At 40.0% G+C, this 12,389-nt stretch overlaps 1 protein-coding gene across 3 annotated transcripts in view; it reads left to right on the top strand.

Moving 5' to 3' along the window:
• Positions 1-12,389, top strand: part of ACVR2A (activin A receptor type 2A) — a 116,963-nt gene that overhangs the window by 56,698 nt on the left and 47,876 nt on the right. For all 3 annotated transcript variants that reach the window (XM_073305432.1, XM_073305430.1, XM_073305431.2), the window contains exons 3-4: positions 2,288-2,397; positions 5,742-5,896. In XM_073305432.1, coding sequence (XP_073161533.1) covers positions 2,288-2,397; positions 5,742-5,896 — 265 coding nt within the window. The remainder of the gene's footprint in view (positions 1-2,287; positions 2,398-5,741; positions 5,897-12,389) is intronic.

Below are 12,389 nucleotides of genomic sequence, written 5' to 3' on the forward strand. Positions count from 1 at the left end.
GGATGCATACTGTGGAAAGTGTAGAAGATCTTTTATACACACAAAGCATGAAAAAATACCTCCTCCCACCCCACTCTCCTGCTGGCAATAGCTTATCTAAAGTGATCACTCTCCTTACAATGTGTATGATAATCAAGTTGGGCCATTTCCAGCACAAATCCAGGTTTTCTCACCCCCCCCCCCACACACACACACAAACCCACTCTCCTGCTGGTAATAGCTTATCTAAAGTGACCACTCTCCTTACAATGTGTATGATAATCAAGGTGGGCTTCTTTTCCAACGCCCTTGAGGAATTCCACCATGATTTCAACAATTTCCATCCCACCATCAACCTCAGCCTGGTCCAGTCCACACAGGAGATCCACTTCCTGGACACTACAGTGCTAATAAACGATGGTCGCATAAACACCACCCTATACCGGAAACCTACTGACCGCTATTCCTACCTACATGCCTGCAGCTTTCACCCTGACCATGCCACACGATCCATTGTCTACAGCCAAGCTCTGCGATACAACCGCATTTGCTCCAACCCCTCAGACAGAGACAAACACCTACAAGATCTCTGTCAAGCACTCTTACAACTACAATACCCACCTGCGGAAGTGAAGAAACAGATTGATAGAGCCAGAAGAGTTCCCAGAAGTCACCTACTACAGGACAGGCCTAACAAAGAAAATAACAGAACGCCACTAGCCGTCACCTTCAGCCCCCAACTAAAACCCCTCCAACGCATTATTAAGGATCTACAACCTATCCTGAAGGATGACCCAACACTCTCACAAATCCTGGGAGACAGGCCAGCCCTTGCCTACAGACAGCCCCCCAACCTGAAGCAAATACTCACCAGCAACCACATACCACACAACAGAACCACTAACCCAGGAACCTATCCTTGCCACAAAGCCCGTTGCCAACTGTGCCCACATATCTATTCAGGGGACACCATCACAGGGCCTAATCACATCAGCCACACTATCAGAGGCTCGTTCACCTGCACATCCACCAATGCGATATATGCCATCGTGCCAGCAGTGCCCCTCTGCCATGTACATTGGTCAAACTGGACAGTCTCTACGTAAAAGAATAAATGGACACAAATCAGATGTCAAGAACTATAACATTCATAAACCAGTCGGAGAACACTTCAGTCTCTCTGGTCACGCGATTACAGACATGAAAGTTGCAATTCTTCAACAACAAAAATTTCAAATCCATACTCCAACGAGAAACTGTTGAATTGGAATTCATTTGCAAATTGGATACAATTAACTTAGGTTACCTTGCATAATGACTTAGCCACTCCCAGTCTCTATTCAGACCTATTTCCCCTTGTTTTTCCCTATCCCCCCCACCCAACCCCAGACGTTCTTGTTAAACCCTGGATTTGTGCTGGAAATGGCCCACCTTGATTATCATACACATTGTAAGGAGAGTGGTCACTTTAGATAAGCTATTGCCAGCGGGAGAGTGGGATGGGGGGAGGTATTTTTTCATGCTTTGTGTGTATAAAAGATCTTCTACACTTTCCACAGTATGCATCCGATGAAGTGAGCTGTAGCTCACGAAAGCTTATGCTCAAATAAATTGGTTAGTCTCTAAGGTGCCACAAGTACTCCTTTTCTTTTTGCGAATACAGACTAACACGGCTGTTACTCTGAAACCTGAGTTCTTAGGGGTTTTTTTGGTGGTTTTTCCTCACCAATTTGTGGCACGTCTTTTTATGTGTCATAGTGTAGATTGTTACTGCAATAAGCTCTGGCTCTGGGCAAAGTTAATGTTTGGCTGCACAGAAATTGCCTGTATTTTTCCTTTTAAAGGGTGTTTCCCCCATAAGCCTGTCACTGAGGGTTTCGTGGATAAACTCAAGGCATTCAAAGTACTCATTTTATTTATTATGCCACATTTAAATTGGGTTCATGGATTGTTAAAACCTCCCCCAAACCACTCCCTCCCTTCGCAAGAGGAATTTTTGAAACCCAGCTTGCTGGTGGCTTTCTTGGGATTCTAACATGTTTGCAACTTGCAAGGTTAGGAAGAATATCTCTGTCATCAAGGTTCATCAATGCTATATTTCTGCAAATGGAAGTAGATCTGTATTGAAATATTTTTCTCATCAGAATACTATGCTAAATTGAGAACGCCATCTTAGTCTGGTGGATCACAGTTTTCAAAAGTTCATTTCCAAGATTAAATTTGTATCTAATTATGCAATTATTTGCTCTTGTACAAAGGAAGTCAGTTTTAAATGAACAAAAATGACTTTTCTGCTGCTCTCTTACAGGACTGATTGTATAGAAAAGAAAGACAGCCCTGATGTGTTCTTCTGTTGCTGTGAAGGCAACATGTGTAATGAACGTTTTTTCTATTTTCCAGAGATGGAAGTAACACAGCGTAAGTTGGTTTAACATTCTAAAGAAATGGTTTTGCAGTATTGTTCAGAATACAGTTTCTGTATGTTTAGGAGAGAAGACTTTTCCAAAATATTCTGGATAGCTTCTGTTTCCCCTTTTCCAAACATACGTGTGGAAGAGGTTTTTTTGGTAACTATAGTGGTTCAGAGTGGGTTGTATTAGTTTAAATCATTTTGATCTGGGCAATTAACTTTTTTCAGCTTGAAATGAAAGGTCCATGTTTTGGAACAAAACATTCAAATCGATAAAACTATTCTAAGCTAGTAGGGGGATCTATCCTTGGCAACCTGTTCAGAAAAATCTCATCAGGAAGGCTAATTCACATTTTTTTGAAAATCTAAACAAAAATCCATTATTTTAAATCTCATTTTAGGTGTAAGTAAATGCAATTGGTTGTGTTTGAACTGGCCATGATGCCATAGCACACCCAACATGTGCAAGTACTGCCTTACAGGTGTATACCTTGGAGTCGGTATTTACCTTCTTTGGTCTGTTTAATGTTGTAGATTATTAAGTGCACTCATTGTCATTGCTGGGCACACTTGTAATTTAAAAAAACAAAACAAAAACCTGGAAGTCTGCTGAAAAGAACACACAAAAGGCTACTAAGAAAACTGTCTGGAAATCTGTTTAGTCACAAACAAACAAAAAAAAAAACAGTGCATGATGTTTTTAAGTAATAACTTCAAAAATTTGCCAGGCTATTTTTCCATGCCTTCCATCTAAGGCACCTAACCTATTAAACACTACTAGGTCTCCCTAACGACTATATCAATTTGAAAAGTATAGTAAAATGTTGTTGTGTTTTTTTAATTTTTATACAACTCCCCCGCACCGCACCCCCACCACCCCACCAGAAACACCCTGCAAAAGCATCCATTAAAAGGGTGAGATGATCTGCTTTCATCTACGTGAACACTAGTGCTGTTTTATGGGTTATCCGTAGAGTGAGTGGGTGGATAAGTAATTATTTTAAAAACATTTATTTACATTGTTTGCTTTTAAATGTTTCAAATTAAGTTTGAAATTATGACAACGAAGTTAAAGACTAAACTTAATATCTATTCATTTAAATTATTCCTCTCTCACTTGGTGGTTGGGATGTGTGGTTTCTTTTGTGGGGTGGGGAGGGGGGTTAGTTCCATTCCAGGTCCTAAAACAGTACGACCTCCTAACCACAGCAATATAGCAGGATATACAGCCAAAAAATTAATTGAGCTATCACTTTGGTACTGCCACTAGTGACTCACTGCACTCTCACCCTGCTCCCCCAAGTACAAAATATAGTAGAGATACTCTACAAACTCCCCAGACCCATGCCTTTTTGAAAACAGAAGACTTCATCTTGAAGTTACTAGTAAATCCTGGGATAAAGAGCTAGATCATCGTTTAAAGACATTACAATGGTCCATTTTACTACACAATGCAAAATGTGCTTCTGAAGATTTACGCTTGTTTAATTCAAGAAAAAATTTTTTTAGAATGAATTGAGTATGGCAAAGACTATAGAAGATTATTTTTCCCTTTGGATACATGCTGGCGCTATGGTAGATGGGGTGCACTTCTGCGCAGGCTATGGGAATGTCCCCTTTCTATAGAAATAAGTTGACATTAGAATTAAAATTATTTTTGGATTTAGCAATCAAACATAATTTGAGAACTGCATATTAGAATATTTTGCTGCAAATTTTGGTCTCATTGGCACAGCATTCGTGTACTTGAGAGAAGTCCATGATTACAAAGCAAATGATTTTACAGAGGTGGAAAAGTAAATGAATGTGCTCAGTAGGACAATGGTATTCAGACCTACCGGACAAAGAAAGGGTCATTTTCTGTCACCCGGATCAGTGACGTGAATTTGAGGAAATCTTTGCTATATTAAAAAAAACAGTTAGCTAGGGAACGTCTGAAGGCTCAACAGCCCATTCAAGCCTCCTTCCTCGCCTTTTTGCCTCTGCTAGTCTGCCTGACCCATGCTGCCATGACCCTAGCTAGTCTGCATTGTTCTTCCCCATGAGTTCAAAAGTATTGATTTCCTCAGTTTTATAGTTTAAGGTTGATTAAATGGGTTTTTGCAAATGCATGTTAACACTATGCTGCATGTTACAGAAGGTAATTATACATTTATAATTTTTTGTTCCTGGAGTGTGATGTTTGTATGGAAAAGCAAAATCAATAAATACTTTTGTAAAAAGATAATGCAAATTAAATCATAAAATATTAAGCAGTACATGTTTTGCTGAGGAAGTTTTAAAGAAAGTTAAACCACTGAACTTGTGGAGGTCACATGCTTTTCCACACTCCTTAATTACTTAAATGACACCAAAGGAAGTGCTAGGGTATACAAGCTTTCAGTGACCAGAAAGTCAGTTCAGTTAACTTATTACAGATGATGATTTCTATGTATAATAAAGTAGTTGGATTTTAAATGCAAAACATGTTAAACTTTTTTCTTAAACATCCAGCATATTTAAGATAGTTTTATTTAATTTTTTTTAAAATGCTGTTTTTGTGCATTTTAATTGATTTCCAATTTCCATGCAAATGGAGCTTGAAACAAATCACAAGTCAATTAATCATTTGATAGAAAAAGATGACTAACTTATTTTATTTAAGGTTTTAAAAAAAAGGAAAAACTAAGAATCTGAACGCATGCATCTTAAGCTATATAATTGATTAAATAAATTTATATAGATATATTGTAACTTCCTAATTAGCAAAGAGAAGCATCACAGTGTAAAGGCTTTATTTCATTCAAGTCACTGTGTTTTTTAATGGTTAGTAACTAATGAGCATCCACTTTTCTTTAGGAAAACAACTAAAAAGTACAAATACAAAAGAAGATTACAATTAATATAAATTAAAATGTCCTATTTGCTGATTTATATCGTGATTTAAAATTGGTGATTTAAATAAACTCTGTAAAATGGTGCCTTGTGATATAGTTCCCAAAGTTTGAGCATCCGCTGTGTGAATTTATTTTTCTTGGAATGGCAGTTTTGAGGATTTATTTTAGGAATTGCATGAATATTAAACAGTTTGTGATGGATAAGAGGAAGGTTTTTCAAAAGCAACCAAGGAATTTAGGAACATAAGTCCTTTCAATGGAACATGAATTTACATGCTTTTGAAAATCTCTGATAAATCTTTAAAATCTGTATCTGGCTATTAAACTCTGTTATGTTGAATTAGGTTCCACCACTGTGTTCTGCTACTTAATGAATGTGTTCATTTCTTGTAGAACTTAATAATCAAGTTTAGACGTTGGATGCACTTGTTAAAATCTGTAATCACAGAAGATTAATTGTAACTTTTGTTCTTCAGCCACTTCCAATCCTGTTACACCTAAACCACCCTTGTTCAATACCCTGCTTTACTCGTTGGTGCCTATAATGGGAATTGCGGTGATCGTATTGTTTTCATTTTGGATGTACAGACATCATAAACTAGCATATCCTCCAGTACTTGTACCAACCCAAGTAAGTTGCTATATTGTAATCTTAATGTTTTAAAGATAGTGATTCTAAAACAATGTGGTGAGGGAGAAAGAGAGGATGTTTTTAAGTGATGACTGAAATCTATCTTCCTTTGCATACTGAAGCAGGTGCTTGGTTTTCCTTACGTAAGGAAACTTATCAAAATCAAGTACTGGTAGGTTAGGCTCTAAAATTATCAGAACCTAGTCAAGATTCAGTTCACCTTTTAACATTTTTAAAAAACAGAGTATGCTTTAAAAAACAAATTAAGTAAACATGTCCACATATCTATTTTAAACAGTAAAGACTCAATATTATGGGAAAATTGTGGGAAGTCCATGTTCAAATTGTTGCCTTGATGTGAATGGACTACCTATTCATCAGAGGGAATAAGATGCTCATGATCTACTCCGGTGGGGTGGAGTGGGATGGGATGTGTGTCTGTATGTGGTTTAAAAGTAAAAAAGGAGGATAAAAACTGGTAACTAGCAAAGCAGAGGTTATGAAAAAAAAATGAAGATTGGCTTAGACAGCAGTAAATAATTGAAGTACAGTCATTGGATTGTGTACTAGTTAGCTTGACTACTGCATGACTTGATTGACCTTCTTCCCATTTTCTCTCCTTTTGTTAAACAAGCATTTTGTGTCTTGTTTTAAATTAGTTCCAAATCCTGTAAACACTTCTGTATATGCTTTAAATGGAAAGTGTTTGAGGAACGTGATCTTGGACTGTAAGTTATTCAGGGGAGGAGGCTAGCTTTTTTTTTTTTTTTTAAACTGTGTATAGTCCTAGCATGATGGGGCCCCAATACCTAGAGTGCCAATCGGGTACTATTAAAAATTAAGTTAATGTTAATATTACTTTTATTTTAAGTGTGTGTGTGTGTGTGTAAGTAATATATTCTGGTCACAAAGGTGCCACCTGAGATCAGCACCTCATTAGGTATTATAAAAACAGTAAGACGGTCTCCCAGAGAGCTTACATCTCAAAAGACTGGACAGAGTGACAGAGAGGTGAAATCACTTGCCCAAGATCAAACATTGGATTGCTTTGCAGAGCTGGGAATAGAACCTGTGTCTTCTGACTCCCAGTGCAATGCCCTATCTGCTAGAATAGTGGTTCTCAAATTATGAGTCGGGACCCCAAAGTGGGTTGCGACCCTATTCTAATGGGGTCGCCAGGGCTGGCATTAGACTTCCTGGGGCTGAAGCCAGTGCCCAAGCCGCACACCCCAGGGCTGAAGCCAAAGCCCAGGAGCTTCGGCCCTGGTGGCGGGGCTGAGGTTACAGGCCCCCTGCCTGGAGCTGAAGCCTCTGGGCTTCGGTGCCCCCCCACCCATTGGGGCTTGGGCGAGCTCCAGCTTTGGTCCCCCCTTATTGTATTTCTGTTGTCAGAAGGGGGTCGCAGAGCAATTAAATTTGAGAACCCCTGAGCTAGAATACGTTGCCTCATGGGTAACATTGATTAATCTAATTGTAAAACGCACTACTTTTTGGTAAGACCTAATCAAAACTTTACATGTTCTTGTGCTCTGCTGACACCACTTTCCACAGTACTAGAATTGCTACTTCTGCATATTTCTATAGATGTTAGTGGTTCACACACAGAGTGAGATCTGTTGGTTTGGTTCATTATTAATAGATGTGGGGGGGAATCAGTATTTGTCAAATGAGAAATTGGGGGGGGGGGGGACTTCTAATTCTAAAACAAGAATATTCATTTTCATACTTCAGAGAGAGTATTTCCAACAGCTCAGGATAATACCTACTGATACTTGGGCAGGTTCCATCATTGGGAACTACTAGCATGTATCTTTCCACCCACACAGAATCCCATTGTCCTCAATGGACTCCACACAAGTTTAAAGGTCCACTCTTAGCAGAGCTCAACATAGGATCAAGGCCAGAACTGATAATGCACTTAATGATGATTCTCAAAATCACTGCAAGAAAACAATTCGATATAATGGGTATTTGTACGCTATGTCATGTTCTCTTTATGCACGATGTCTAGATAATTTGATAAGAGTCCTCAATGAAATGTTTTGAAGAGTAAAGTGAAGCTTTCAACAAAATGAGAATGCGTCAATTTAATTTGCCTCTTCAGGGTACACTAACTTTGAAAATAGAGTGAGTACCTGTTGGATTTTTAAATTTGGTCTCTGCAAAAATTACCAAAGCAAAAAGATACATACCGTAACATTTAAACACCTGCTCCCTTTTTAAGTCTACCAAGCCAAATCTTTCTCTTCAGTTACATCCTTCCTAAAAAGAAAAGGAGTACTTGTGGCACCTTAGAGACTAACCAATTTATTTGAGCATGAGCTTTCGTGAGCTACAGCTCACTTCATTGGATGCATACCATGGAAACTGCAGCAGACTTTATATACACACAGAGAATATGAAACAATACCTCCTCCCACCCCACTGTCCTGCTGGTAATAGCTTATCTAAAGTGAGCATCAGGTTGGGCCATTTCCAGCACAAATCCAGGTTTTCTCACCCCCTCACCCCCCTCCCAAAAACCACACACACAAACTCGCTCTCCTGCTGGTAATAGCTCATCCAAACTGACCACTCTCCAAGTCTAAATCCAAGTTGAACCAGAACATCGGGGGGGGGGAGGAAAAAACAAGGGGAAATAGGCTACCTTGCATAATGACTTAGCCACTCCCAGTCTCTATTTAAGCCTAAATTAATAGTATCCAATTTGCAAATGAATTCCAATTCAGCAGTTTCTCGCTGGAGTCTGGATTTGAAGTTTTTTTGTTGTATGATAGCGACCTTCATGTCTGTGATTGCGTGACCAGAGAGAAACAGCAGACTGGACTTCTACATAGAGTGCTTCCGCCGACGTGCACGGGCTGAAATTGTGGAAAAGCAGCATCACTTGCCCCATAACCTCAGCCATGCGGAACGCAATGCCATCCACAGCCTCAGAAACATCTCTGACATCATAATCAAAAAGGCTGACAAAGGAGGTGCTGTTGTCATCATGAATAGGTCGGAATATGAACAAGAGGCTGCTCGGCAGCTCTCCAACACGAGTTTCTACAAGCCATTACTCTCTGATCCCACTGAGAGTTACCAAAAGCAACTACAGCATTTGCTCAAGAAACTTCCTGGAAAAAGCACAAGATCAAATCCGCACAGACACACCCCTGGAACCCCGACCTGGGATATTCTATCTACTACCCAAGATCCATAAACCTGGAAATCCTGGGCGCCCCATCATCTCAGGCATTGGCACCCTGACAGCAGGATTGTCTGGCTATGTAGACTCCCTCCTCAGGCCCTACGCTACCAGCACTCCCAGCTACCTTCGAGACACCACTGACTTCCTGAGGAAACTTCAATCCATCGGTGATCTTCCTGAAAACACCATCCTGGCCACTATGGACGTAGAAGCCCTCTACACCAACATTCCACACAAAGATGGACTACAAGCCGTCAGGAACACTATCCCTGATAATGTCACGGCTAACCTGGTGGCTGAACTTTGTGACTTTGTCCTTACCCATAACTATTTCACATTTGGGGACAATGTATACCTTCAGATCAGCGGCACTGCTATGGGTACCCGCATGGCCCCACAGTATGCCAACATTTTTATGGCTGATTTAGAACGCTTCCTCAGCTCTCGTCCCCTAAAGTCCCGACTCTACTTGCGCTATATTGATGACATCTTCATCATCTGGACCCATGGAAAAGAAGCCCTTGAGGAATTCCACCATGATTTCAACAATTTCCATCCCACCACCAACCTCAGCCTGGTCCAGTCCACACAAGAGATCCACTTCCTGGACACTACAGTGCTAATAAACAATGGTCACATAAACACCACCCTATACCGGAAACCTACTGACCGCTATTCCTACCTGCATGCCTCCAGCTTTCACCCTGACCACACCACACGATCCATCGTCTACAGCCAAGCTCTGCGATACAACCGCATTTGCTCCAACCCCTCAGACAGAGACAAACACCTACAAGATCTCTGTCAAGCTTTCTTACAACTACAATACCCACCTGCAGAAGTAAAGAAACAGATTGATAGAGCCAGAAGAGTTCCCAGAAGTTACCTACTACAGGACAGGCCTAACAAAGAAAATAACAGAACGCCACTAGCCGTCACCTTCAGCCCCCAACTAAAACCCCTCCAACGCATTATTAAGGATCTACAACCTATCCTAAAGGAGGACCCAACACTTTCTCAAATCTTGGGAGACAGGCCAGTCCTTGCCTACAGACAGCCCCGCAACCTGAAGCAAATACTCACCAACAACCACATACCACACAACAGAACCACTAACCCAGGAACTTATCCTTGCAACAAAGCCCGTTGCCAATTGTGCCCACATATCTATTCAGGGGACACCATCACAGGGCCTAATAACATCAGCCACACTATCAGAGGCTCGTTCACCTGCACATCCACCAATGTGATATATGCCATCATGTGCCAGCAATGCCCCTCCGCCATGTACATTGGTCAAACTGGACAGTCTCTACGTAAAAGAACAAATGGACACAAATCAGATGTCAAGAATTATAACATTCATAAACCAGTCGGAGAACACTTCAATCTCTCTGGTCACGCAATCACAGACATGAAGGTCGCTATCTTAAAAGAAAAAACTTCAAATCCAGACTCCAACGAGAAACTGCTGAATTGGAATTCATTTGCAAATTGGATACTATTAATTTAGGCTTAAATAGAGACTGGGAGTGGCTAAGTCATTATGCAAGGTAGCCTATTTCCCCTTGTTTTTTCCTACCTCCCCCCCCCCCCCCCCCCCAGATGTTCTGGTTTAACTTGGATTTAAACTTGGAGAGTGGTCAGTTTCGATGAGCTATTACCAGCAGGAGAGTGAATTTGTGTGTGGGGGGGTGGAGGGTGAGAAAACCTGGATTTGTGCTGGAAATGGCCCAACCTGATGCTCACTTTAGATAAGCTATTACCAGCAGGACAGTGGGGTGGGAGGAGGTATTGTTTCATATTCTCTGTGTGTATATACAGTCTGCTGCAGTTTCCATGGTATGCATCCGATGAAGTGAGCTGTAGCTCACGAAAGCTCATGCTCAAATAAATTGGTTAGTCTCTAAGGTGCCACAAGTACTCCTTTTCTTTTTGCGAATACAGACTAACACGGCTGTTACTCTGAATCCTTCCTAAAGACACACTTTTCTTCTACAATGCCCAAGAGAAGTGAGTCTGTGGTAATTAATAAGTAAGCCCTGACGAATATTATAGCTCAAGCTCTCAATGAGAGTACACCTTTGTGTCGTGGACTGTCTGTTTTGTACAGCACTGGATGCAGCAATTCCAGATAGACAGTGACTATTTGCATGTAAAACTTAAATGTTTCAAATTGATATTGCTTGAACAACCTGTCAATACTCAATAATGACATTAGGGATTGGTGTATGATTAGGTTAAGCAACCAACACTCCACTTTCTTATCTAAAGTGCCTGTGTATGCAAAATTTAGATGGAAATCTCATGAAAATAGAATTTATCGGAATGTTGTATTTCTTACCACTTCCAGTCTGTCTGAACCTAGAAGAACAAAGACGTACAAAATTGGGGATTGTGGGTGAAGAAGTGGGAAAAGGCGGGTGAAACTATAGGAAGAGATAGGAAACACAGTATAGGGGGAAAGAGAAGTAACTGAAGGATTGGAAAGTGAAAAAGGGAACAAACACAGAAAACAATTTAGAAAGACATAAGCGATGATAAAGAAAAGGACAAGAGAAACAGAAAAAGGCGGCAAACAATATTTAAAAAAATATTACAACTTTGTTTCACAATAAACAATATCTGACTGTTTGGTTTTTAATTAGCATGCTTTTGGAGAATGCTGAAAGCCCAGGTATTTTTGTCAGTCGGGTTGGTAGATGTGTCTTACCTGGTATGACCATGTCAATGAACTATGGCGGGGTAGGTGGAGGTGGCTAGAATTAAGTTTGTGTCAATGACCTTAACTTTGTTTCCAGAAGGTGTATATATGTATATAAATATAGTGGAAATGTAACCAACAGTTAGAAGAAAATTGTAATGACTGAGATTAAAGTTTTTCTCTGTAATGTTAGCAATACTTAAATTATGAACTTTAACTCAGGTTTAACAGTTAATTTTGTTTTGTCTTTGCTGCTGCTGTGCACAGATGTGATAAATTGGAAAACTGGATTTGTCATTGTAAACCTATTCCTCTTGTCAAAGTAGGCATGCTCTTACCTACTGAAATAAATATACTGTATGTTCATTTGTAGTTACCTTAGCTATCTACAACTTGATTGGCACCATAACAGTGCCAGACAAATCTCACTTCAGTTAAAATTAGGAACTTAGTACAACTTTTGATTCAGGGTTTTAATTTTGGAAATGGGTTAAAGCTTTTACCTTTTGCCTTTGGTTTTTACCTTTTGGTATTAGTATCTTACAATTAAAAGTAATATGTTTGTGGGGAGGGAAGGGAAGGAAAGGTAGCATACC

This window comes from Lepidochelys kempii, chromosome 11 (assembly GCF_965140285.1).
Source record: "Lepidochelys kempii isolate rLepKem1 chromosome 11, rLepKem1.hap1, whole genome shotgun sequence".
NCBI lineage: Eukaryota > Metazoa > Chordata > Testudines > Cheloniidae > Lepidochelys > Lepidochelys kempii.